General features: G+C 46.5%; 1 protein-coding gene across 1 annotated transcript; it reads right to left on the bottom strand.

Annotated features, from left to right (window-relative positions):
- Positions 1–1,208: 1,208 nt before the first annotated feature.
- On the bottom strand, positions 1,209–26,210 carry ABHD11 (abhydrolase domain containing 11). The gene is made up of 6 exons (XM_066599776.1): positions 25,993–26,210; positions 11,532–11,667; positions 8,619–8,792; positions 7,984–8,154; positions 6,020–6,201; positions 1,209–2,536 (listed from the first exon to the last, which is right to left on the bottom strand). Exons 1-6 carry the CDS (start codon positions 26,112–26,114, stop codon positions 2,398–2,400), a joined length of 924 nt encoding a protein of 307 aa, XP_066455873.1. The 5' UTR covers positions 26,115–26,210; the 3' UTR covers positions 1,209–2,397.
- Positions 26,211–26,569: the final 359 nt, after the last annotated feature.

Raw genomic sequence — 26,569 nt, 5'->3', positions numbered from 1 at the left:
GTTCGGCAGAGGTTAAGACACACACTTCTTCTTTCTTTTCTGGTCCAATCAGGAAGCTTCTTTCTCTTAGATAGGGTTACTCTGGAATGCTTTCAATTATTTTACCCCCTAATTCCACGCTCAATGCAATACCATATAAATTTAGCAAGCACAAACTAGGTCTATGATCCAATACGCGATCCAAAAGCCCGACTGGCTTGCCTGGTAATTGCTGGAGTAGGTTGTATTACTAACCAGTTACACATCGGTCCCGTTCATCAACTACTTATCACTTATCCAGATGTAGGTAATCAGTGGAAAAGAAGGCAGACAACCCCCTTTAACACAGAACGAATTACTGCACAGCACTAACAAAGCAATTTCGTAGTTTTGCTTCATTTGCAGGCCTATCGCTGTCCTGTCTACACAGGGCAATACTCAGAATGAGCATTTATTGGACGCCTCTGCCAGAGTAATGTCCATGGGTCGGACGGGTTCCATGGGTGGGAGCCCTGTTGTGGGATCCCACCCTGCCCGCGGCATGAGGACATTACTTACCAATCCGGATGCGTGCGGGTTGTCCGACGTCTCCTCCGTGCATGCGGGCAGGCGGACCGGTATGTGGGCGAGCCCGCCGGCCGGCACGCGCCCCGCACGTGCGCAGTGGAGATTTTTATTTTATCTAAGTCTCCTGCTTTGCCGCGGGACTCGCAGCATACCCGGAGTGACAGTTCCGGATGTGCCGCAGATTGGACGGCTTCCATTGACTTCAATGGAAGCAGTCCCTGCAGGACCCGCAGCAAAGCGGAGCCAGGTCTGGAAAACAAACTCGCATGGTTTAATTAAGCTGCAAGCGCCCAATTGTCTATGGGTGGCTTGAACTCCGGATCATCCGCGCGGGTGCCCCACGTGGATCCCGGAATACAAACCCGCCTGTGGACATAAGGCCTAAGGCTCCTATTAGATGAACGTTAGTGACTAATGCCAGTGCTTGCATTTTCTTGACGATTGCCGGGCTACACCTGCAAGCACAGGATCAGCCTGGAAATTATCAGGAAAACGAGCGCTAGTGATTACCGTGCGATAGCAACCTAAAAGGGCTTATGGTTGATTCCATGCAGTTACAGCTTGCATCACTAATGACAGCAGAAGTAACCCCCCTAATTTCAGAAGAATAATGTATGTATGTATATATACACAGTATAGACATATTTTCAATTTTTATTGGATGTCAACTTTACAAAAGGCAAATACAAGGTAAAAGAAATGTGTGCAATATACAGTATAACCAATTTAGCTCAGTGCCATAGAAATACATATAAATATTAAAGTGGTATTACCGGAATTGATATTTATCACTTATCAATACGATATATGAAAAATTATCTTTGGGACGCCACTGATCATAAGAACAGGCATTCAATGTCCCCCTTTGGTTCTGACTGTGCTCCCTACAGTAAAGAAGAGTGTGAACGGAGCGGAGGCCAAGCATGCACAGTACTGCTCCATTTAACTCTAAAGGGCTCATGCACACAAAACGTATATTTGGTCTGTGTGCCATCCGTATATTTGACGGATATATTATAGCCAATTAGTCTATACACACACTGGTGTTTTTTCATGATGACCATTTCTGGGGGAAAAAAACCCATCACGTCCTATTCTGTTCCATATCACGGACCTATATCGGACATATAGGGTCCCGCCTAGCACACGCATATGTGTCCATGTACTGTGAGTCGAGTTGCGTCTGAGAATGCCGGGTGCAACTTGTGTACGCCCATGTCCATGAGCACTAAGGGACGGCCAGAGATAGCCAGTGTTCTTGAGTCCTCTTCGGCAGTCCCATACAGTTAAATATAGAAGTAGGGTGCATGCTCGGCCGCCAATCAATTCAAGTTCCTCCTTACTGTGGGGAGTGCAGTGAGAGCCAAAAGGGCGTATGGGACCATCATTCTGGTGATCAATGGCATTCTCAGAGAAGGGACCTCCAGCATTCAGATATTTCTTACCTGTCCTGTGCATAGGTGATAAATGTCAATTCTGGGAATACCCCTTTCATGGCTGTCCCCAGTGAACTCAATTTTTAGAAACTGATGAGGCTTATTTTGTCAGCAAGCGAAGGATTAACATCGGTGACTGAGAACTGAATTCAAAAGGGGCAGCCAATATAGCTGCAATAAAATAAAAAAGGACCGTATACAGTACACCGACTCCTGCTCTACTCTCCAATATACAAATAGATGCAAATTTACATCTAGCATTTTTAACAATAACTTACATATTAATTAGTTTTCAAACAATCTTTCCGCATGTAAACCTCATAGAACTACTATAAAGCTTCCCAGCAGACGGCACAATACTGAACAGATAGAACCACTTCCCACAGACTGGCTCTACAGAGCTTTCTGTCTTGTGTTACGTTGACTCCACAAAGTTGCAGATGGCATTGAGGAACTCCTGTGTCTGCTCGGCATGTACCCAGTGTCCCGCGCCCTGAATGTACTCCACGCTTGCACACGGGAAGAGGCGCTCTATGTCAGGATAATTCTCTGAACTGGAAATAGAAGCAGCAGTAGTAAATAATGTGTTAGATGTAAAAAGAATATACAGAAAATAGTTTATACTGCTGGATTCATGGTTAATAAAAACATTTTATGTTGAACTGATATCGGAAACTGGATTCGTCGGCATAGTATATAAAAAGATGAAGGTTATTGCAGCCATAGCAAACGCTAACGGACAACTCCATTTGGGGGGAATAGTAGAGCTTTATTTTGCTATGAAGGATCAATTTTTCCAACTCCTTTCCAAGCAAAACCTCTTTGTATGCAAGTGTTCAGCTCAGACGGACTTCCCCAAGAGTGAAATCTGTACGGCTGTATTCACACAGGTAATTTTCCCATGCAAGCTCTGTCCGATGCCGAGATGCACGCTGGGAAATAACCTATTTATCTGAATGAACTCATATACAAGTAAATTTGATATCAGACTGAGGCCTCATGTGCACAGGCAAAAGAAGAATTAAAATCCGCAGCGGATCATCCGCACGCAGATCCGCACCCCATAGGGATGCATTGACCACCCGCAGGTAGATAAATTCCCGCGGATGGTCAATAAAAGTGATTTAAAAAAAATTCTGGAGCATGAAAAAAAAATGGACATGCTCCATTTAGGCGCGGGTCTCCCGCAGGCTTCTGTTGAAGCCTATGGAAGCCGTCTGGATCTGCAGGAGACCCGCACCAGAATTAAACTCACCTGCTCCGGGCGATGCAGATCTTCCTTCCTTCGCGGCAGGATCTTCTTTCTTCGGCCCAGCGGATGTGCCCGGCACGCAGTCGGCGTGCCGAGCACATCCGCCCGGCCGAAGAAAGAAGATCCAGCCGCAAAGAAAGGAAGACACGCATGGCCCGCAGCAGGTGAGTTTATTCTTATTTTAAGCCCTCATGTCCGCAATGCAGGGGGGACCCGCTGCGGATTCTCCATGGAGAATCCGTAGCGGGCCTGATTTTCCCCGTGGACATGAGGCCTGATAGTTGGAGTTAGAAATAATGGTGCATGTCCAATTTTTGGGTAATTCTTGCTCAAGAATCACCCATTATTTTCTATGGGAGTGTGAAAAAAATGCATTGCACTTACATGCGATTTTAAAGCAGGGTACTATGGGGATTACTTAAAAAAAAAAAAACGAACAAGTACAGAGCAGAAAAAACGTGTGATAAAAATGCATGAAAATAGCAAGGAAATTACAAGGAAGACTGTCAATTATTCACAAAGCAAAATCACAGTCACCCGTGTGAATACAGCCCGTGTGCCAGGATTTATTGTATATTCCAAGCTACTCATTATTCATGTAAATGCAGTTTTAAAAGGGATTTTCCCATTACTTATATAATGTCTTATATAATTGCTTCACTTCCTTATAATTACTCCGCTTATTTTAATTGCTCCTCTCTGTCCTTCCCGGTTGCTGCTAACAAGGACCAAGGACATGTGACTGCTTCAGCTAATCACTGGCTAGAGAAGGTCGCTTTAGGTTATGGTCACATATGGCATATACGCTGCATTGTGTATTCCAGCACAAGCAATTTGGTTGAGATTTCAAGAAATCTCATTCACAAACTGAAGAGAAAATATGAAATGTAAACCGATCCATGGTGTAAATTTTCAGTCTGCAGCAAATCAATTTATCCCGTGGATTGGCTATGGATTTGTTGCAGCTTTTGCCAATTGAGTTCAATGGGGATGTCAAAGTCCTCAATAAATCCAAACTATTGTGGCTTTTTAGCTTTTTTTTTTTTAAACATTCCGCATTGGTAAATCTGCAATCAAATCAAAATGGTATGGATTTGTCGCTGTAACTATTCCAAACCCACAGTAAATATACCCTTAAAGTGAATTACTACCTTTTAACACAACGCCATATTAGACTACAGCTCATTAATCTAAATACGATTTTTCATAAATTAACAAAAGAAGCTAGTCTGTGATGAATATGGATTAATTTAGGCAAATAAATACAGTGATCACTGTTGACAGTGGAGACTTTGAGCGAAAACATTAAAGGGATTGTACAGAATCGCAAGTTATTCCTTATCCACAGGAGAGGGGATAACTTGTTGATCAGTGGACATCTCACCGCAGAAACCCTAGCCAATCTCAAAAAGGGGAGACACTGTCCCTGTCTGTTAATATGGGGGTCGCATCTACTCCTGCAATGACATCAGAAAGAATGGAGTCCTAGCTGAGCATGCACCGTCGGTGCTTTATTACTTTCAATGGGGCTGATGGAAATACCTGAGCGCTTGTCCCTCGGTAGTCACAATGAAAATTAATGGAGCCAGCAATCCCCTGTGGATAAAGGATAACTTGCGATTCCAGTACAACCCATTAACCCTTTCCAATCCAATTTATATCCTGGTTTTCCTAGGGGGCTTACTCTTTTTCTGCTGTTATACAATGGCGCTATCTGCTGGCTAAAGCCAGTACTGCAGGAGGTGACACGTTGGATAGGCTCCAACAGCAGAGAGGCTGGCAATATATAGTAAGAGAACATAGACGGGTGTCTTGCAACATCAGCCTTAAATCATAATGTCTTTAGACGTCAGACAGTGGATTGGAAAGGGTTAAGGGCCAATGCCCATGGCCAGATTTATGCTGCGTTCCCCATGGCGGAATAAAGCAGCTATTCGGTTCTATTGAACCTAATAGCTCAATCCTCACATGCTGCAGAAAAAAAATCGCGGCATGTTCTATTTTACTGCGTTTTTCCGTGGCAGGAAGTCCCCATTAATATAGTATTAAAGGAGACCGCCGAGAACCTAGTAAAAAGCGTGTTTTTCCGGGATGGCCAGCAGGGACTTTTTTGTTTATCGACGCAGGATGCCTGCGGCATAAAACAGCGGGCGTATCCAGCTCCGTCCATGGGCAGGAGGCCTAAAGGAAATCAATGCTCAATTCATTTGTAAACAATATGTATTTTGTCCTACTTGTGGTGTATTGAAATTAATGAGCTGCAACATTCTGTGCAGGCAGAGCTTTATTTTTTTTATACAGAACTCAATATCACTGAACAAATTTATAGCATAACACTAGTTGTCTGCAGCCACCACTAGAGGCAGTGTTGTCTCTGGTGGAACCCAGTGCTGCAAGGCAACCGTGCTAACCACTGAGCCACCGTTAGCTCAGCATTTTGAGCTTATTGAAATTAAAAGAATAAAAAAAAGTATCCAAGAGTGAACATTCACTTTATGCGGTCAAAGACATTCTAGTTTAGTTGGAAGATCCCACTGATTTTAATGAACTCTGTCAATAATGTTTATTGAGCCTCTAAACTGTTTCCAAATGTCAGACGTAACAAAGCTTAGATGAAGTAACGAAAACCTGCGGGTGGCACTCCGTTTTCGGTGACTGTAATTCTGATTATATGGAACAATTTTTCTATTGCTGAACTTTGATTATATGGATCTGTGATATTTGAATAACACTGCGCATCTTTTGTGACTGACATATCTTATTTTGCTAGGATAAGGTACTTCACCTGATGTATGGAGAATTAGCTCCTCCAAGAAAGAGTGTGGGTCCAGGGTAAGAGCAATCAAACTCCGGGAAGTCTAGTATATGTTGGAGATTGTTCGAGATGGCATCAAGATTTACTCGCCACTTAAAACTACCGTTTTCTTCCACAAGATTGGTTAGCAAAAACTGGCGAACAGAAGCCTCCTGTAAGTAAAACACCAACATGTGAACTAGCCACAGTTGAAACGATTCTTCATGAACTAATCTGCATTAGGCCGGATTCACATCTGCGCTGGAACCCCCAAATCGGAGGTCCTGTCGCAAATCCGGCACAAAATACCAGAAGAAATACGGCAGCATGTGTGGCTTTTTCTTCCGGTAAAATGCTGGGCAACAGAGCGGAAACCGAATGAACCCCCTTTAGAGTCAATGGGGTCCATTCAGTGCCGCTATTCGGTTTTGTCAGAAGATGGACCTGTTCAGCCAAGGGATTCCCCTTTCTTGCAGGAAAATGAACCCTCCGCTGCAGATTTGAAAGCAGTCTTAGGGTGCGTTCACACGAGCGTAGGCGTATTTACGTTCGCACGAGCGCAGCGTATAATCGCCGGAAAGAACGTTTTTCGCCGATCACGACCAGAGCTAGAAAGCGTATTTTCGTTTGTTCCTACTTTTCAAACGGTCTTTTCGGCCATCGAATATGCGTTGGCACGTATTTCGGTCGCATATGTTCCGTTTTTTTCGGGTTGCTGTTTTTACGCGCCGGAAAATCGCCCGTGCGAACGAATACATTGGAAACCAATGCCTCAGATGGTCACGTTTATAAGATTGGGCGCAAAAACGCGCCGTTTATGCACTCGTTTGAACGCACCCTTAGATATTAGAGCAGTTCTACCTGGAATTATACCCATTTAATCTTCACTTGGTCATGCACATCTGCCGCCCATTTACCTTCTGTCCCTCCTACGGGAGCATATGAATGGTATCCTACCTTCCCTGGTTTCATTTGTAGGCTTAGTCCAAAAAGAGGAGCATTCTGAGAGGTAAGAACCCAATTTTCCCAGGTTGAGATTTACCACCTGGTATTAGCGTTAGGACCCATCTGACAGCTTGGTCACCTGGACGTTGGTAGATAGGCCAATGTAATTTGATCAAATTATATACCAAGAACCTTGCATTATTTAATGTGGTTAGAGTATTGATTATATGTATTCATACCCCTGATAGTAAATTTATTTTGCATGCTGTTGCCATTTTTTCTGCTTCTACCATAACTTTTTTATGGTATACCGATTTACCAGCTAGAAGCTAAGACGACATTCATTTAGCCTTCGTTGCACTAGTGTAACACTATGGACACGTTAAACATATTCTGACAGTGCAGTAGCAAGAGTGGCCTGTAGAGGGCCTCTGAGCACAGTCATTGTGTTTGATTTAGTTAACCTGCACCTGCAAGGGTGCGGCTACACAGATTAAATTTCCCCTCCCTCACAGACTCAGAGTCCTTGAAGCCTGTGGAGCTTAGGTCCATTGAGGCCTGTTGGGCCTGAGGTCTATGTAGACCGGGTGCTGTTCTGTGAGGGACCTGGAAGCACAGAGCAGACACAGGGTAGTTGTCCCTCGCTCATTGCCTATCGGGGCGAAGTCACCTTCCTGGAAGGTCCGCTGTGTGCACTGTGACGGACAACAGTGTGAAGTTGCATATGACATGCTGGACTGTATGTAGACTGAATACATTGCTATGCTAAAATAAATGCTGAAGGAACCAACATTTGGACTTTACCTGGTGTTTCTGGACATCATTACAGTGCTGCCACCGCTGGGCAGGGGAAAGTAAGCAAGAGATCCTGGGCAAGTAACCCCAACTTGCCACAATATACATGTAGAGCTTTCCAGGAGTATATTAAATGTAATATGAGCACAGCCTTATTATCACCGCGTGTGTCATATTATCTGATGGAAAAAAAAAATGATAGATCATTCCTATACCTTGACTGTCGCACTGAGCTGCTCCATTGCTGATCTCCTAGCTGTAGACTTTGGCATCTTCCCTTCCAAACGTACATTCTGCATAACTTTGATGTACTCGGGGAAACCAGTCTGAGGCACCGTTGGAGAAGGACTGATGTCCACAGATACTAAGCGCTCCACCATGTCAGGCTGAGAAAGATAAGAGAGTCAGTTGTGTGTATATACATTTTGTAAAGGTAATAAGTTACATATCACTGTGGATATGTGCAAGCGATGGATAACTAATCAGAAAAAGTCATGGCTCTTGACATAAATAGTAAAATCTGCCCAACAATGCCGTAACTATGCTTTGTGGGGAGTTACTTTTTAAATGACATTAAAAAGTAACTCATGACCGTGATTTTGGCGCCAATTATGTGGACGATGGGAAGCCACGTGACACGAGGTGAATGAAGCCAATGATAGAATTTCATTGATCCTTTTACATTAGCATGTAAGCAGTGCATGTAGATACGCACAGGAAAAAGATCGCAGTGTGCTCTATTTCTCGTGCGTATCACGCAGCAAGAACTCTATACTTTTCTATCAGAATATAACTGTCTGAACCGACTACAATACATTTTGCACCAACAATTTGAATTTGTACCACTTACTTCTCGCAGTGCCATGGTCATGGCAGTCTTGCCTCCCATACTGTGACCAATCAAGACACAACTAGAAATGTTTAGCTGCTGCAAGAGGTGGCGCACATCATCGCTCATGGCAGGGTACGTGATGACATCACAATGTGGACTGTTGCCATGGTTGCGGGCATCTAATGTCAGCACCTGCGGAAGAGAGAACAAATACCATACTTGCCTCGGCACTTACTGTACATCCTTTGTTAAGGTACCTAGACAGGAAACACACATACAATGGAAAGGGCTTTGCCTGTTGTGTAGAGGTTAAATCAGTCTTACATTCTGATCTACAACTAAATATAAAAAAGAAATAATGTAAAATATTAGAGCTGCTATTTCGAAAAATATTCCTTTGCATCTCCCGGAAGACCAATCCTACTACTACAAGGGGGCTTTAACACGTGGCGGAAAATACAGCCACAGCAAAATGCGCACCAAAATCTGTGTGTTATTTATGCTATTTCTATACTGTGACGTATTTGTATGCCTTAGGCCCCGTTCCCACGGGCGTATTTGTGCATGCAAAATTTGTGCGTGCCATACACAGAGAATAGAACCCATTCGCTTCAATGGGCTCGATCACATGCGCGCATTTACCTGCGTATTTCGATTGTGCAGAAAAAAACCTGCAGCATACTGTTTCCCTGTACACCAAAAGTCCCGACAGAAGTCAATGAGGATGCGCAAATTCGTATGCAATACTCTAGGAGATGCATGAAACACAGTGTAATTGCACAGGAAAAAGAACACATCTGGAACTCATTAGACTAATTAGTCATTTCAATTGGTGCGTATATTTTGCTGAACGCAAATGAACATACCTTGTGTGCACAAAGAGTACAGTAAAATATGCCAATACACACAAAAAAAACATAATTCATCCCGCAAATACACAAGGCTCAAGCACACGCAAATATGCATACGCTCGTGTGAAGAGGGCCTTAGAGTACGTTTACATGTAGAGGAAATGCTGCAAAAATTCTGCAGCACTTCTACATCCAGAACAGAGTCAAAATCCGCTCTATAGGTGCAGATTTTTTTCTCTCAAAATCAGCTGATTGTCCAGCGGGCCGGATGTTGTCATCAGTGGTCAGGGGAGTAAGTGTAAGCGCTGCCTCCTATTACCCTTCTGGCTTCTCAATGCAGTCAGGACCGGATGTTCAATTCTGACCATGATGAGGAGCAGGAAGTGTAATAGAAGTACAGCACTCCCATTGATTTCAATAGGAGTAAAGCATGCGCTTACACTTCCTCGCCTGAGCTACTGATGAAGACATCCGGCTCTGCTGCACCGACAGCAGGCTAGACAATCAGCTGATTGGCTGGGATACTGAGGGGTGAATCCCTGTCGATCAACTTTTTTAATGACCTCCAAATTCCCCAGATCTTAATCCAATCAAGCATCTGTGGAATATGCTGAAAGTATACCAGTTTACCCAAGCTGAAGAGATGCACACATCTTGCAAGATTCAAATGGATGCAAAAAAACAACCACATGTCAGTCTGAAACACATCAGAAGGAGCGCGATATCTATCTGTAGTGTTGGGATTTTACTAGTTACAATACAGGCCATTCTTTTAATGGATGTTGGATAAACCTTGTCTGTTTTTGCTGGAAAAACAGATCTGATCCATGAAAACCCCAATTTGCAATTTACTCAAAGGTAATCTGTCACCTGCTTTTAGCTTTATAAGCTTATGGGCTGAAAGTAGGTGACCCGCTGAGTCCAGGAATGTTAGTGTTATACCTACCTTCCCCGTCATTAAGTAGTCCGCCCGTTCTAATTTTATAATGGGTGGACTACTTAGGCATGCCGCTCAATGCTTGGAGGGGTGACTTCCAGCGCTCACATCTGGAGCACGATGGGGAAGGTAAATATAACACTCACATCCTCTGGACTGAGAGGGTAAGCTACTTCCAGCAGATAAGCCTAACCTATAGGGCTAAAAGTAGGTGACAGAGGTCTCTTTAAAGGGAACCCAACACCTTTCTACAGCACCATATAATAAGCTTATGGTGCTGTTACAGGAGGATATATTTTCACACTCGCCCACTTAGTGGTTCCAGTGAAGATTACGCAGCACACAGAAATCTGTCTCTTTTCATATTGTCTTGCGCATACTCCCCCATAGACTTATATGGTAGAGCTGATGGACAGCAATTTGAAGAGTCAGATTAGATTTCCATGCGCCGTGAGATCTTCACAGATTAACAGCAGCAGAGTTTTTCCAACTCAGCCATCAAAAGCCGAGAAGGGATTACCCCTTTAAAGGGAGTGTCCATATGTAAAATGCTGATGGTCTGTCCTCAGGATATGCCATCAATAGGTCTGCCGCTCAGGACTCCTGCCGCTCAGCTGCTTGCTGGATCGGTGCACTCGTGCAATGAGCTGGTTTCTGCTGGAAGCAGGCATCTTCATTCCCTCTACAGTGGCTCGGCTTGGTACTACAAAGTTCCCATTCACTTCAAGAGGAACTTTGTAATACAAAGCTGGATGACGACAGCTGGAACAGCTGGTCGGCAAGGCTCCCCATTGGTGGAACTCCACTAATCTAGTATTATCTAATCTTGAGACTAGGGCATCAATAGTTTGCAACTAAACAACCCCTTTTAAAGGATCTGCTGTCTCTATTGGTGCCAGATACCACAGGACGCCTTCAGAGGTCTTGCGGAGCCCATGTTAGTGGTTTTGCAGCACAAGAGAGACTTACACAATATGAGGTAGGTGGTTTTATTGTTAAGACTGATTAGTGCTCATTAGTAGCACATAGAGGATTTTTGCTATTTGCAATAATTTTGCCTCATCTCAGAAATCAAATGTAAGAATAGTTTTCTGAAGACAACTTACCGATCTGTCTGTGACGCTAACAAGAAGAACCACTTACCTTTCTACCTATCCGTCGCACCAAAGATCGAGCAATAGACTGGAAGTTCGATTTGCTACCAAACAATCCATGAAGCAAGACCAGAGGCGGTCCGGGTGCCTTTCCCTCATACAAGTCATAGGACAAAGGGACAACTCTGTAAATAGATCATTCAACATATTACATGTGGATCCATTAGGAAATTTCAAAAAGTACTGTATAAGCCAGGAAAATGCATTTGCTATTGGAACTTTGTTAAGGACTTTTGGCTGAGGAGTAAATCCAGTGGGAAATATTTAATAAATCTTGCACACCCGATTTCCCTTACACCCATGACAGCACCAGAGAGACCACCTCCGATCCAGACAGGAACCTCTCAGATCACTGGAACACCCTCCATATCCTCAGTTCCTGTCCATGGTGCAGGTTGTTTTCTCTTGGATCTCTCGGAGAACAAGCTTCCGTATCGCTTACAGGCGCCGCATATAAAAGAGCTACTGGTTAAAGTTCCAGATTCAGCCTAAGGCCTCATGCACACGGGCACGCACGGATTCCATGTGGGAAATTCCGCACGGAATCCTCCCATGCCTACTGCCGGCAACCCTGCGTACCTGTCAGAAGTCTTCTTCTTCTGTACTGCGGATGTGCCGCCGGTGCAAATGCGCAGTACAGATTTCCCCGCGCTGTTGCCTAGGTGATGATGCGGATCTGCAACACTAATGCTCATTGCTGAAGTGCCGCAGCAGGGACGGCTTCCATTGAAGTCAATGGAAGCCGTTCCTGCATATTCGCTTTGAGAATAGAGCATGCTGCGATTTTATTTTGGCGCAGAGCGGCCACAAATAAAATCTGCTGGTGTGCGTGGAGAGAGGAATCTCCACACACATCAATGGGCACAATGAGCAGCGAATCGCCCACGCATGCTGAGAAGCGTGGGATCCGCTGCTAAATTTGACCCGTGTGCATGAGGCCTAACTCTCTGGATGGAGATGCTGAAAAGTCTGGTCTCCCCTCCTCCCCTGTAGTGGATACTGGGCCCACCTTACTTCCAGGGATCTGTAGGTTGGGGTGAGTCAAGGCATTACTGCTCCATGTTGCTTGGGTGGGGTCCTGCTACTGCTGGGCTCCACTTGCTTTCTGCACTGTATTGATTCAGCAGTGGACTGGCCTTTTCATGGAGACATTATTGATGTCTGGCAGGCAGCAATAGAAGGGACAGGGGTGAAATGGAGCGTGTTTTTCAGGAGGGTCCCAGCTGGCACATTGGTATGCTAAAACACACTTTCAGACCTATTTCCACACCATGCAGAGCAATAGGGATGGTCAGCGCTCTGATCGCCCGGATCACATCCAGGAAATTCTAGGGATACTCAGAAGAAGGCTTGAAGTAAAACTAAGAATAGGGAATGTGCTTTATGTAAACAGAAACTCCCTTCTGCTTCTACTAGAGCCTTGTGTTAGCCTTGTATGGATAAAGTAGTAGCTGATGAATCTCCATCTCTAATTCAGACTATTAGGCTGACTGTCCACGGGCGATAGTTCATAGCGTGATCTGTGGCGATAAGTCATACGTGGGTAACGCTTGAAACTCTTACCATAGGATAACTATGGAAAGCGCAGCCCGATGTACACGATGGAAATCCATCGCGATTTTCTGCTCGTGTCTGAAAATCGCGTCATGCTGTGATTCTCCGTGATGAGCCTATCATAATGATAGGTTAATCACGGTGATTTTAAATGATCTCCTGCGGTGGGAATCCACTCATGATAATCCACCCAGCCCGTGGACAGGTGACAGGGAGATTGTAAAGGCAGAGGTGCATAGCTCTATGGAGGCTTTTAACACCTTAACGACGGCCCCATCAGGATTCTACGTCCTCAGAAAGTGGGCTTTAATCCTAGAGGATGTAGTTTTATGCGTCCTCTTAGGATTAATGCCCACTTGCCTGAGGACATGACAGCTCCATGCTGTCAGTGCCCGCAGGTAGCCGACAGCATGTAGCTGTCATCCCAGGATGCGGGCAGTCACCCCTGGCATTGCGATCGGCGCTATCCAATGGATAGCGCAGATCGCAATAAAGTAAATAAAAGTGTAAAAAAAGGTAGATATTCAGCTGCCCTGATGGTTTGGATCCATCAGGGCAGCTGAAAATACTCACCCGGCTTGTCCGCGGTGTCCCCCGGAGATCTGGTCCTCCCGGACCCGCCGCCGACCTTCTGCGCATGCGCGCCAGACGATGACGTCAGGCGCATGCGCAGAAGCCCGGGAGCCCCCAGCAAATTTGAAATCTCCTGGCTCCCGGCTCCTGAAGGTAGCCGGGAACCAGATGGTATTACCGGGGACTGCTGTGAGCAGTCCCCGGGCACGTGATCGCCGCAATCCATTGGATAGCGGCGATCGCGAAAAAGTTAAAAAAAAAAGTGTCAGTTTCACCTCCCCTCATGGATCCGATCCATGAGGGGAGGTGAAAATACTCACCTAAGTCCTCCCCGATGTCCCGGGACCCGAAGTCCCCGTCTGCGCATGCACGCCTGATGTCAATCATCGGGCGCGTGCACAGAGGGGCTCGAGCCCCGGGAAATTTAAAATCCCTCTGCTCCTGGCTGCCATGTGTAGCCAGGAGCAGAGAGATTATACCGGGGACATGATCACTGTTATCCAATGGATAGCAGTGATCATGTAAAGTAAAAAAAAGTGTAAAAAGTGAAGAAAAGAAAGTGTAAGAGTAAAAAAAAAAAGTTTAAAAAAGTTTAAAAAGCTTGCGTTTCATCTCCCCCCACGGATCATATCTGTGAGGGAGGATGAAATGACGTACCTAAGGCCCGCGGATTTATCGGCGGACCTTACCCTAGCTTCTGCGCACGCGCCCGTCGCCACAATGGCAGGCGCATGCGCAAAAGCCGTGGATTGCCAGGATGATTTAAAATCTCCCTGCTCCTGGCTACAAAACTTAGCTGAGAGCCTGGAGACTTCACGGGGGGCCGCGGTGAGCGGTTCCTGATCACGTATTCACCGTTATCCAATGGATAATGGCGATCACGTAAAAGTAAAAAAAGGTGAAGGTTCATCTCCCCTCACCGATGCGATCGGTGAGAGGAGATGAAACTTTTTACCAGAGGCCTCCGTATTTGCACCCTGACGCGATCTTCCTCCGTGAACTTTCCCGGATTCTGCACATGCGACCGCCGGCAAAACACCGGACACATGTGCAGGAGTCGGGGTGCCTAGGAAATTTAAAATCTCCTTGCTCCCAGCGACCAACGGTCGCAGAGAGCCTGGAGCAGTGACAGGTGGCCTCGTTGAGCGGTCCCCGGTCACGTGAAAAAAAAGGTAGCGATCTACCTTTGGCCGGTCTCACATGATCGGATAGGAATTACGGATTCCGCATGCGTCTGATCCGTGGTATTACGCAGATTAATCGCATTGGATTACACAATTCCGCTAACATTAGCGGGTCGGAATTGCGTAATCCACTTGCAGAAAAGAGAACGCAGCAGGTTCTATTTTACTGCAGATATCCGCAACATAGAGCCCATTGTGCTCCATGGTCACGGATATACCCGCAGCCCATACGCAACTACATTGCATACGGGCTGCGGGTACCCACGTCATCGCTAAGCGAAGGTTCGGGAAATGAAAACAAAAAAAAAGTACTGCGCATGACCGCCTGTGTGAGTAGGCAGTTATGCGCAGTACATTACGCTGCCGTACGCAGGGTCACAGCCGGGCTCACAGCTGGGATCCGCTGTGGGCCTCTGCAAGCGGATTCCACCTACGGCTGCGTGAGCCCGGCGTTATTCAGACCGCTACCTGTAATACGCAATTTACAAGCAGCCCCGGGAACGTTCGCCTTCCTGCAGTTCCAGGAGCAGCTTGTTGAGCGTCTTCTGTGCGAGACCGCCGCACCTTATCAAGCTTACGGAAACTCACAGAGCGCCACTTTTTACACCCCATACCCACTACTGAGGTCAAGAAATACCCCCAAAAAGCATGAGAGGAGGGGGGATACACGGTTTGATTGCCCCATGTACCCATCCCAACCAGCCTCCGTAATTACCCCTGTCTTCGGAAATACCACACAGTTCACATTATTACTTTTATCTAAGATTTGGGGAACGCCGAAAAGGGCGTGGAGGGGGGGATATTTTTAGGGAGTCAATTTTTATTCTGTACAAGTGGGCAATGGGGCCTGGGATTTATTCAGTTCTGCCCTGAAATCCAACGGGTGTTCCCTGCATTACAGGCCTTGCCATGTGCCTTTAAGTAGATTAGGGCCACAAGGGGTATGTTTTTGAACACGAGACAAACGGGGGTATCCATTTTGGGGTGAAAGTCTTCATTCCTATGTACACTGTACAAAAAAAAACAGTTTTTAAATTGACAAAATTGCCAAAAAAATGAAAATCGTAATTTTTTCCTTCAGCTTTGCTTAGATTTGCTCAAATACTATGGCGTCAAAATACGCAATACACCCCTAGATGAATTCATTAAGGGGTCTAGTTTTTAAAATGGGGTCATTCGTGGGGTTCTTTATCGTTTTGGACGCTCAATGGCTCTACAAGTGGGCAATGAGGCCTGGAATTTATTCCGTTGTACCCTGAAATCCAACGGGTGCTCCTTCCATTATAGGCCTAGCCATGCGTCCTTTAAGTAGATTAGGGCCACAAGGGGTATGGTTCTGAACACGGGACAAACAGGGGTATCCATTTTGGGGTGAAAGTCTTCATTCCTATGTGTGCTGTACAAAAAAAACTGTTTTTAAATTGATACAACTGCCAAAAAAATGAAAATTGTAATTTTTTTCCAACTGCTTTGCTTAGATTTATTCAAAAATTGTAGGGTAAAAATACACAGTACACCCCTACATGAATTTGTTAAGGGGTCTAGTTTTCAAAATGGGGTCACTTGTGGGGGTTCTCTGTCGTTTTGGACGCTCAAGGGCTCTACAAGTGGGCAATGGGGCCTAAATCAGCTTCATGCTAAATTTCTGTTCTGAAAGCCACCGACTACTCCTTTCATTTTGGGCCCCGTTGTGCATCTACACATAAGATTAGGGCCACAATGGGTATGTCTCTGAACACGGGACAAACAGGGGTATCCATTTTGCGGTGCAAGTCTTCATTCATGTGTGTGCTGTACAAAAAAAGCAGTTTTTAAAACGACAGAATTGCCAAAATAAACGAACATCACTTTTTTTTTCCTTTTGCTTTGTTTGAATTCATTCAAAAACTGTGGGGTCAAAATGGGCAGTACACCCCTAGATAAATTCGTTAAGGGGTCTAGTTTTCAAAATAGGGTCACTTGTGGGGGTTCTCTTTGGTTTTGGCCGCTCAAGAGCTCTACAAATGTGCTATGGGGCCTAAAACGCCTTCAAGCAAAATTTCTGTTCTGAAAGACACCGACTACTCCTTTCATTTTGGGTCCCGTTGTGCATCCAGACATAAGATTAGGGCCACAATGGGTATGTTTCTAAACACGGGAGAAAAGGGGATATCCATTTTGGGGTGTAAATCCTCATTTTCCTGGGCACTATAGGAAAAAAAACATGTCTTTAAAATGACATATTTGCAAAAATATGAAATTTTATTTTTTCTCCTCTAAATTGAATTAATTCCTGAAAAAAACTGGTGGGGTCAAAATACTCATGACAACCCTCAGTGAATACATTAGGGGGTGTAGTTTTTAAAATGGGGTCATTTGGGGGGGGTCTATTATTCTGACACTCATGAGCCTTTGCAAACTTGGCTTGGTGCAGGAAAACAAAGTGTTCCTCAAAATGCTGAGAAGTATGTTAAATTTGTACGTCCTATAAATGGTTAAAAAAAAAAAGTTTTTCAAGTGTGCATTCAGAATAAAGTAAGCAGATGGAAATATATATCTAATCAAAAAATTGTACAGTATGTTTGGACATATTTGAGATATTACAGTTGAAAATGTGAAAAACATGACAATTTTTTCAACATTTTTCCAATATTGGTACTTTTAATAAATATACACAAATTATATCGGTCTCTTTTTACAACCAAAATGAAGTACAACATGTGGCGAAAAAACAATGTCAGAATCAATTGGATATGCAAAACCTTTACGGAGTTATGCTATGTTGAACGACGCATGTCAGATTTCCAAAATTTGGCTCTGTCACTAAGGTGCAAACAGGCTTCGTCACTAAGGGGTGAAGAGATCTCTTCCCAGTACCTAAGGGGTTAAATCTCCTTATCTTATAACTCCTCATATAAATGTTTCTGATTACAGTGGATCAGATGTAATTAAGGAGGGAGAAGCCTTTTGGCCTTACTTGCTGGTAAACCCCTCTTACAGTCTGAGGATCTAGATTTCCTGCTTAAGGCCGGTCTCACACGTCCGGATTTGGATTACGGAATCCGCGACAGTCACTCACACGGACGCCGGGTGACAAGGCATTCCGCTGCGGAATCTGACCGTTTGTGTGAGACCGGCCTAAAGTAGTTAGATCTACAATGAGTTTCAGAATCAAATGTTTGGTGGCCTTTAGGCCGGTTTCACACGGTCAAGAATCTCGCACAAGCTTGGTGCATTGCGAGACTCACAAAACTCGCGCAAATGTGAACCCTATTCTTTTGAATGCAGTCATATACAGGAGTGAGGTGTTCTTGCATTTCCTATGTTTTTGCAGTCCTCGGAACGCATTGCCCATTGTTTTCAATGGGACAGAGAACACATTGCATGAGAGTGCGATGCGAGGTTTACCTGACCTCTGTGTATTTGAAGCGGAAATCTCCGCGCTGACCTCCCATGTAGTGGCCGGTGCTTGTAACTGCAGGCACAGCTTTCTTTGATTTCAACGAGAGCCGTGCCTGCATTTACAAGCACTGGTCAGTACATAGGAGGTCGACATGGAGTCTTCCGCTTTGACCTCTGTTATTGTGGCGCTGACAGCATGCGCCTGCACAGCTGCTCAGTTGGGGTCCCAAGCGGCGGACCCCGACTGATCAACTATTGATGACCTATCCTGATGATTTTACAATACTTTGTATGTGTTTTAGTTTGATGTCTCCTTAAGACACTTTTTGGTTCCTACCCGCGTGCTGGACTCCTTCCATAAAGGATACTGTCTTTTAATGCTTGTCTTATGTCTGCTACGGTTGGTAGTAAACCTACTTCATTATATAATACCCCTAGAGAGGTCAGCTCTGTTCAGAAAGGCGGAGAGTGATATTCTTCTATTCCAAGAAACCCATTGTAACGCTAACAGTATACCCTTGCCCTCGCACCACCACTATTACACCAAAGGAGTTGCAATACATAAAAATATCCTGTATATCCATTCTCTCACAATCCGACCCAGAGAGCACATTTCACCCCTGCAGCAGAGATTATACCTTCCTCTCTGATCAATAATTCTTATCATAGAATTGACTATTTATCAATGACAGATATTTACCGTTAACATGCTCCTCTCAAATGGTGTCCTGCCACACTTTCGGATATTATATGGCACATTTAATAGCACCATTGAAAAACACAACTCGTCCCGTAAAAACAAGCCCTCATACAGCGACGTCGATGGATAAATAAAGAGTTACGATTTTTTTAAAAGGGGGAAAGAAAAAGCAAAAATAGGAGGGGAGTGCCATGTCCTTAAGAGGTTAAAAGGTCTCTTAATATATCTGTCACACTTAAAGGGGTTGTCCGGCCATAAACATTAGGTCTCATTACTTCTGTTTGCCCAATACAATGCACTTTGTAATATACATTGTGCATTGTAAATTAGGCAAACAGAAGTTATTCACTTACCTTTTGGGATGCCCCCCCCTGTGTTGCTCCTCGGTTGCCATGGGTTCCGACAAGTCTCTTGTCCTGTTCTTGTCGGGACGAGGGACATGCTTCTCCAGCACAGCTCTGCGCATGTGCAGAAGAACTTCAGCCGCTGGGAAGCTCAGTTCTGGCGTGGCTGCTGGCTCTTCATCTCCAAGGTAAGAATGAGTGGAGGGGCGGGCTCTCGTGGGGGGGGGGGGGAGGAGGGAGGAGGGGGGAGGATGGATGGATGGATGGATGGATGTGTGCAAGGAGGGGGGGGGGTGCAGTGATGTGTGTGTGTGTTCGTGGTGTCTGGAGACCCGGCTGTCAGAAGTCCCGGGGGAAGGGGGGGGGGGGTGGAGAGGGAGAGATCGATGGTTGGATGTATGTGTGCAAAGGGGGTGCAGTGATGTGTGTGTGTGCAGGGACCCGGCTGACAGAAGTGGGGGAGAGGGGTCATTGTAAGGGGGAGGGGCACTATGAGGGCATGTGTGTGTGGGGAAATGTTTTGTTTTACTTTACTTTAGCAGGGTGGGGGGGCAGTAGGTAGCCTTGCAGTGGGGGGCTGCAGGAGAGTTCTCTCTCGGCTCTGCCCAGCCCCTCTCCATTCACTATACACTCATGCCAGGATTTTATCCTGAACCATGAGTGTATAAGTGTCCCCTGGCTACAACCCCTCTGAGTATAGTATGCAGCAGGGGGCGGGGCCTGGGTGGGGAGAGACTGTAGAGCAGTTCAATAGAGGTGGGCGTGTCGTGGGCGGGGCTAGGACGTGAGCTGAGGGAGGCCATGAAATCCTGCCTTTTCATGTCTCTTACTGCCATCGGGAGCGCGCACACAGAAGAGGGAGAGCGCAGAGCATTGTGGGAAGGCAGCACAGAGGCGCCATCTTTGAAAGCTGCAGTGAAGATCAGATTCTAAGGTAATAAACTGACATTGCAGCTGATCTGCTGGCCGGTTTGAGCCCCTGTATGCTGTGTGTTACTATCCTTACTGAAAGGAAAGCAGCAGCATTATAAAAATTTTTACCCTGTGTGGCCGGACAACCCCTTTAAGCCAGCACAAATGTAACTGTAGAAAACTCTTCTCTAAGGCCGGCTGCACACGGACGGATTTCCGCCGCGTAATTCGCGGCGGAAATCCGCTGCGTTGCCCGCAGCTATTAGGTTCTATTAGGTGTGGAATTCCGCACCGTGAAATCTCCCGTCCTCACCCGCGGCATGCTCTATTTGCCGCGGGTGTACGCGCGGACGACTTCCATTGCAGTCAATGGAGGCCGTCCGTTCACGCTATCTTCCGCTGTGCTACACAGCGTGAAATCGCCTCTCTGCCTACCGCCGCCGCGTCATATGCGGTGGGCGTGTCATGTGACGTGGCCGGCGTGTCACATGACGCTGCGGCGCGTCACGCCGAAGCGTCATGCGAGAGCGAGGATCCGCAGGTAAGTTTGGGGGTCTCTGGGGGGCGCCGTGACAGGTTCCGCCGCGGAATTCCGCGGCGGAGCCCGTCACAGCCGTGTGCAGCCGGCCTAAGTAAATATGCCCAAGTGCGTCTGAAAGAGTCATCGTGAACCATCAAACTCATCAGGGGGGTTTCACGGAGCGGCTCTAATTGACAGCTGTAGTCTCCTAGTTGGATGCTACAGCTGTCAGCCAGAGCTGTGGAGCAGCTTAATGGACATGGAAGAGCACTTCAGCAAGAAGGCCCGTCTCCGGATAGCTCATCAATAGTGGATAGCAGATATCTACCACTCGGTATCCCTGCTGCAGCTGATTGAAGTGACAATGGCACTCGGGTGAGCACTTCAGTATATACCAGGCACAGCACTGTACACTATATAGCAGCGGTGTTTGGTAGTGCAGTCCCGACCAACTGTTGAATGAGACGTCACTGACCTGAGAAGAGGCTGCAGCACTCACCCACGCGCCATGGCCTCTTGAACCAACTGACTGACAGTGATCCTAAGGGGAAGACCCCTACAGATCAACTTTGGATGACTTATCCTGATGCCAGTTTAGTGCTAGAACACCCCTTTAATAAAAGGTATACTCTAGTCCTGTTCCTAAGGCCTCATGTCCACGGGGAAAATCAGATCCGCTGCAGATTCTCCATGGAGAATCTGCAGCGGGTCCCTCCTGCCCCGCGGACATGAGCGCTGAAAATAACAATAAATAAGAATAAACTCACCTCCCATCCGCTCCGTTTCTTCTCTTCGCTGCGGCGTCATCTTCTCTCGTCGCGGCCGGATCTTCTTTCTTCGGCTCGGCGGATGTGCATGATGACGTCGGTGACGTGCCCCGCGCATGCGCCGGGCCGAAGCAAAATGATCCGGCCGCGACAGAGAAGATGGCGCCGCGCCGAAGAGAAGAACCGGAGCGTGTGAGTAAAATCTGATTTTTGTCTCCCGCGGATCCGGACGGCTTCCATAGGCTTCAATAGAAGCCCGCGGGAGCCGTCCCCGCGGGAGACCCGCATGAAAATGGAGCATGGTCCAGATTTTTCCATGCTCCATTTTTTTTAAAATCACTTTTATTGACCACCTGCGGGTATTTATCTACCCCGCGGGTGGTCAATGCATCCCTATGGGGTGCGGATCCGCGTGCGGGAGAAGAGTTAAAATCCGCTGCGGATTTTAATTCTTATTTTGCCCGTGGACATGAGCCCTAAAGGTTCTAACCTGCAGGAGATGGGGGAGGAGCCAGATTATTTTCTGCATACAGCATCTTGTGATAGCATGCGGGAGACCTCTGCTGCTTGATAACACTTTGCTGCCCAGCAGGGGGAGAGGGGTAACATTACTAAGTAGCCAGGGCCACATAGGAAGCGGCATTGCTAAGTAAGGTCACAGAAGGGGACATTATTGCTAAATGCAGCTGCGGAGAGGTGGTGGTGGTGGTGGGGGGGGGGTATTATTTAGGGCTATAGAGGGGGCACTATAACTAAATGGAGGCACTATACAATTTTTTTATTTTGTGGAGGGGGATTCTGGGTTTTGGCTATGGGGCCCTTTGAGTTCCATGAATGGCCCTGACTATAGCCACTGAACTATCTGTGCAGTTTTAAGAAGGTGTCAATGACCAGCGGCCATTATGAGTCATATGTACCCCAAATAGTACAAATGGAAACTACAGGCCTCCCACAACTCATTTTGTGAGAAAATAAAAATGTTATAGGTTGTGGAAGCAACAATACAAATTGAATTATTTTTTTTCTTTATGAAGTGTTTTTTTTTGTGTCAAAGTATTAAAAAATATAAAAATTTGGTATAGCTGTAATCGTATTGCTCCAAAGAAAAAAACATTATTTATACCGCATGGTAAGGCTGCATTCAGACGACCGTATATCGGCCGGGTATTCACGCTGGCCGATATACAGCGTCTCTCTCTGCAGGGGGGGGAGGCTGGAAGAGCTGGGAGCAGTGCTCTGAGCTCCCGCCCCATCACTGCCTCCTCTCCACCCCCCCTGAACTATTTTCAATGAGTAGAGGCGGGATGGGGTGGAGCTAACTCCCGCCACTTAGCCCCACCCCCATCCCACCTCCTTATTGCAAATAGTACAAAGGGGCGGAGAGAGGGTGGAGAGGAGGCAGAGAGGGGGCGGGAGCTCAGAGCACAGAGAGAGAGAGACGCCGTATATTGGCCGGCGTGAATACCCGGCCGATATACGGTCGTCTGAATGCGCCCTAAGCGCTATAAAAGAAAAAAAGGGCAAACTTGATGTTTTTCATGTTTTGATAAAAAAATACGATGAAAAAGTTGCATGGATCTCAAAATGGCATCGATGGAAATTAGAACTCATCCTGCAAAAACAATACCGCACATAGCTCTGTTGTCAAAAATAAAAGCGTTACGGATCTTGGAATGCGGCGAGTTTTAAGGTGTTTTTATTGTGGAAAAATAGTAACACATTAAAAACTACATGAATTTGGTATTGCCGTAATCGTATAGACCTGCAGAGGTACAGAAGTAACATCTCACTTGTAGTATATGGGGAACCCCATAAAATAAAACCTAAGATAACTGTGGAATTTCAGTTTTGTTTATTTTACATTAACACTTAAAGGGGTTGTCCCGCGCCGAAACGTTTTTTGTTTTTTTTCCAACCCCCCCCCCCCCCCCCCCCCCGTTCGGCGCGAGACAACCCCGATGCAGGGGTTAAAAAAGAAAACCGGACAGTGCTTACCTGAATCCCCGCGCTCCGGTGACTTCTTACTTACCTGCTGAAGATGGCCGCCGGGATCTTCTCTCTCGGTGGACCGCAGGGCTTCTGTGCGGTCCATTGCCGATTCCAGCCTCCTGATTGGCTGGAATCGGCACGTGACGGGGCGGAGCTACATGGAGCCGCTCTCCGGCACGAGCGGCCCCATTCAGAAAAGAAGAAGACCCGGACTGCGCAAGCGCGTCTAATCTGGCGATTAGACGCTGAAAATTACACGGCTCCATGGAAACGATGACGCCAGCAATGGAACAGGTAAGTGAAAAATTTCTTATAACTTCTGTATGGCTCATAATTAATGCACAATGTACATTACAAAGTGCATTAATATGGCCATACAGAAGTGTATAGACCCACTTGCTGCCGCGGGATAACCCCTTTAAATAATAACAATAATAATCTTTTATTTGTATAGCGCCAACATATTCCGCAGCGCTTAAAGGAGATGTCCCGAGGCAGCAAGTGGGTCTATACACTTCTGTATGGCCATAATAATGCACTTTGTAATGTACATTGTGCATTAATTATGAGCCATACAGAAGTTATAAAAAGTTTTTTACTTACCTGCTCCGTTGCTGGCGTCCTCGTCTCCATGGAGCCGACTAATTTTTGGCCTCCGATGGCCAAATTAGCCGCGCTTGCGCAGTCCGGGTCTTCTGCAGTCTTCTATGGGGCTCCGTGTAGCTCCGTGTAGCTCCGCCCCGTCACGTGCCGATTCCAGCCAATCAGGAGGCTGGAATCGGCAGTGGACCGCACAGAAGAGCTGCGGTCCACGGAGGAAGAGGCCATCTTCAGCGGTGAGTAGAGAAGTCACCGGAGCGCGGGGATTAAGGTAAGCGCTCCGGTGAGCTTTCTTTACCTCCCTGCATCGGGGTTGTCTCGCGCCGAACGGGGGGGGGGTTGAAAAAAAAAAAAACCCGTTTCGGCGCGGGACAACCCCTTTAATAAAAACACTTAAAGGGGTTGTCCCGCGAAAGCAAGTGGGGGTATACACTTCTGTATGGCCATATTAATGCACTTTGTAATGTACATTGTGCATTAATTATGAGCCATACACAAGTTATTCACTTACCTGTTCCGTTGCTAGCGTCCTCGTCTCCATGGTGCCGTCTAATTTCAGCGTCTAATCTCCTGATTAGACGCGCTTGCGCAGTCCGGTCTTCTCCCTTCTGAATGGGGCCGCTCGTGCTGGAGAGCTGCTCCTCGTAGCTCCGCCCCGTCACGTGTGCCGATTCCAGCCAATCAGGAGGCTGGAATCGGCAATGGAACGCACAGAGCCCACGGTGCACCATGGGAGAAGACCCCGGCGGCCATCTTCGCAAGGTAAGTAAGAAGTCACCGGAGCGCAGGGATTCGGGTAAGTACTATCCGGGTTTTTTTTAAACCCCTGCATCGGGTTTGTCTCGCGCCAAACGGGGGGGCTATTGAAAAGAAAAAAAAACCCGTTTCGGCGCGGGACAACCCCTTTAATAAAAACAGTTAACATTGGACATATAATAACGTTGGACCATCAGGCCGGTGTCACATGGGCATATTTCACAGCATGAAGTGCATTTTGGCGCAGTGTATTGTGCAACAAATACAGTAAAAACACTGACCCGCGCAAAAATGCAACTCCCATTGTGCAAATGCTTACGCCTGTGTGACAGCGGCCTCAGGTGCGCAATATGCAGAGAATAGGACCCGCTGATGTGAATGGGTTCATTCACATTTCCGTAATTTGGCGCATGCATGCCTGTTTTTCAACGTGTTTGAATACCAAAGGATCCCTATAGAAGTTAATGGAGGTGTACAAACGCGTGTGCGATACGCAAGATGTGTGACGCACCGTAACTCATCTGGAACTGACGAATGAGCCATTTCAATCAGTGTGTTTTTGTGTCCTGACTAGAGATGAGCGAACCTACTCGGCGACGACCCTTTTTCGCCCGATTTTCGATTACTTCCGTACTCGGGCGAAAAGATTCGAGGGGCGCCGTGGGTGAGTGGGGGGTTGCAGCAGGGACTGGGGGGGAGAGGGAGAGAGAGAGGGCTCACCCCTGTTACCCCCCCACCCCCCGAATCTTTTTTACCCGAGTAAGGAAGTAATCGAAAATCGCGGTGCTCGATCGAGTAATTACTCGAAACGAGTATATTCGCTCATCTGTAGTCCTGACCATTAAAGCACAAATACAGGCCGGTCCCTGTATAGAAGACCATGTAGTTAAAAACATACTGTTGGCTACTTAAAAACAGAGAACTATACGGAAACGTACGACCATACGCTAAAAAACTTCTATGTATGCTTAAATCTGTATGAGTTTATCTATCACGTCGTACAGTGACATCACTGTAAGGGCGTCCAGAGGTCACTGTTTTATACTATTTCTTAGACCATATTCACATTCTGACGCGTTTTACAAGCATATTACATTAGGCAGGATGACGTCACACACGCGACAGTACGCACACGCTTTACGGCGCGTCATGACGTCACTACGCACTCACCCGCCATGGTGCTTGTGGTGTGTAAAATGTAGAGGTCTCGTGAAAGCTCCGAATGCTCTGCTTGATAGAAGTCCCCATGTCCGGCGGCCCCCCGCGCTCACATGAGACGCCAGGAGCGGCATTATAAGCGGCTATGGTGGCCGCGTCAACGCTCCGGCTGAGGGCAGATTCGGAGCCTCTACAGTGCTCGTAGTCTAAGTGGGCGTTGCTTCGTCCTCGTCACGTGGTCCCAAAGAGAACGAAATAAGGTGCCATGTTTACTCCTGGCAGAGCCCGCATAGTGGCTGCCATTGAGATACAGGGCAAAGTAGGTCTCATGTGAAAGAATGTATGAGCTGAGGATGCTCTAGGGTGGTGGACAATAGCTCAGCCCCCCGAGGGCATGCTGGGTGGCAGTTAGCCGAAAGTATTGTCATTGGAAAACACAACCCCCAGCACTTCCGTGGACACCAGGATGAAAGTAATATTTTATTTTGACATCATGGATAAAAACATCTTCCAAAAAAGATTTTTTTTGCGCTTCCGTGTTTCTGTGAATAGGAGCTCTGTTTGTAACAGGGAAGCGCAAGAAAACTTT

This window comes from Eleutherodactylus coqui, chromosome 4 (genome assembly GCF_035609145.1).
Source record: "Eleutherodactylus coqui strain aEleCoq1 chromosome 4, aEleCoq1.hap1, whole genome shotgun sequence".
In the NCBI taxonomy this organism is placed as follows: domain Eukaryota; kingdom Metazoa; phylum Chordata; class Amphibia; order Anura; family Eleutherodactylidae; genus Eleutherodactylus; species Eleutherodactylus coqui.
This window is presented reverse-complemented; position numbering and strand designations above follow the sequence as displayed.

Coding starts and splice junctions, on each gene's coding strand:
- ABHD11 (XM_066599776.1), bottom strand. CDS start 26,114: ATGCCGCTCCTGGCGTCTCATGTGAGCGCGGGGGGCCGCCGGACATGG. Junction 8,155..8,618: donor TGACCATGGCACTGCGAGAA/GTAAGTGGTACA, acceptor TATCTTTCTCAG/CCTGACATGGTGGAGCGCTT. Junction 6,202..7,983: donor AGCTCAGTGCGACAGTCAAG/GTATAGGAATGA, acceptor TTTTACTTACAG/GAGGCTTCTGTTCGCCAGTT.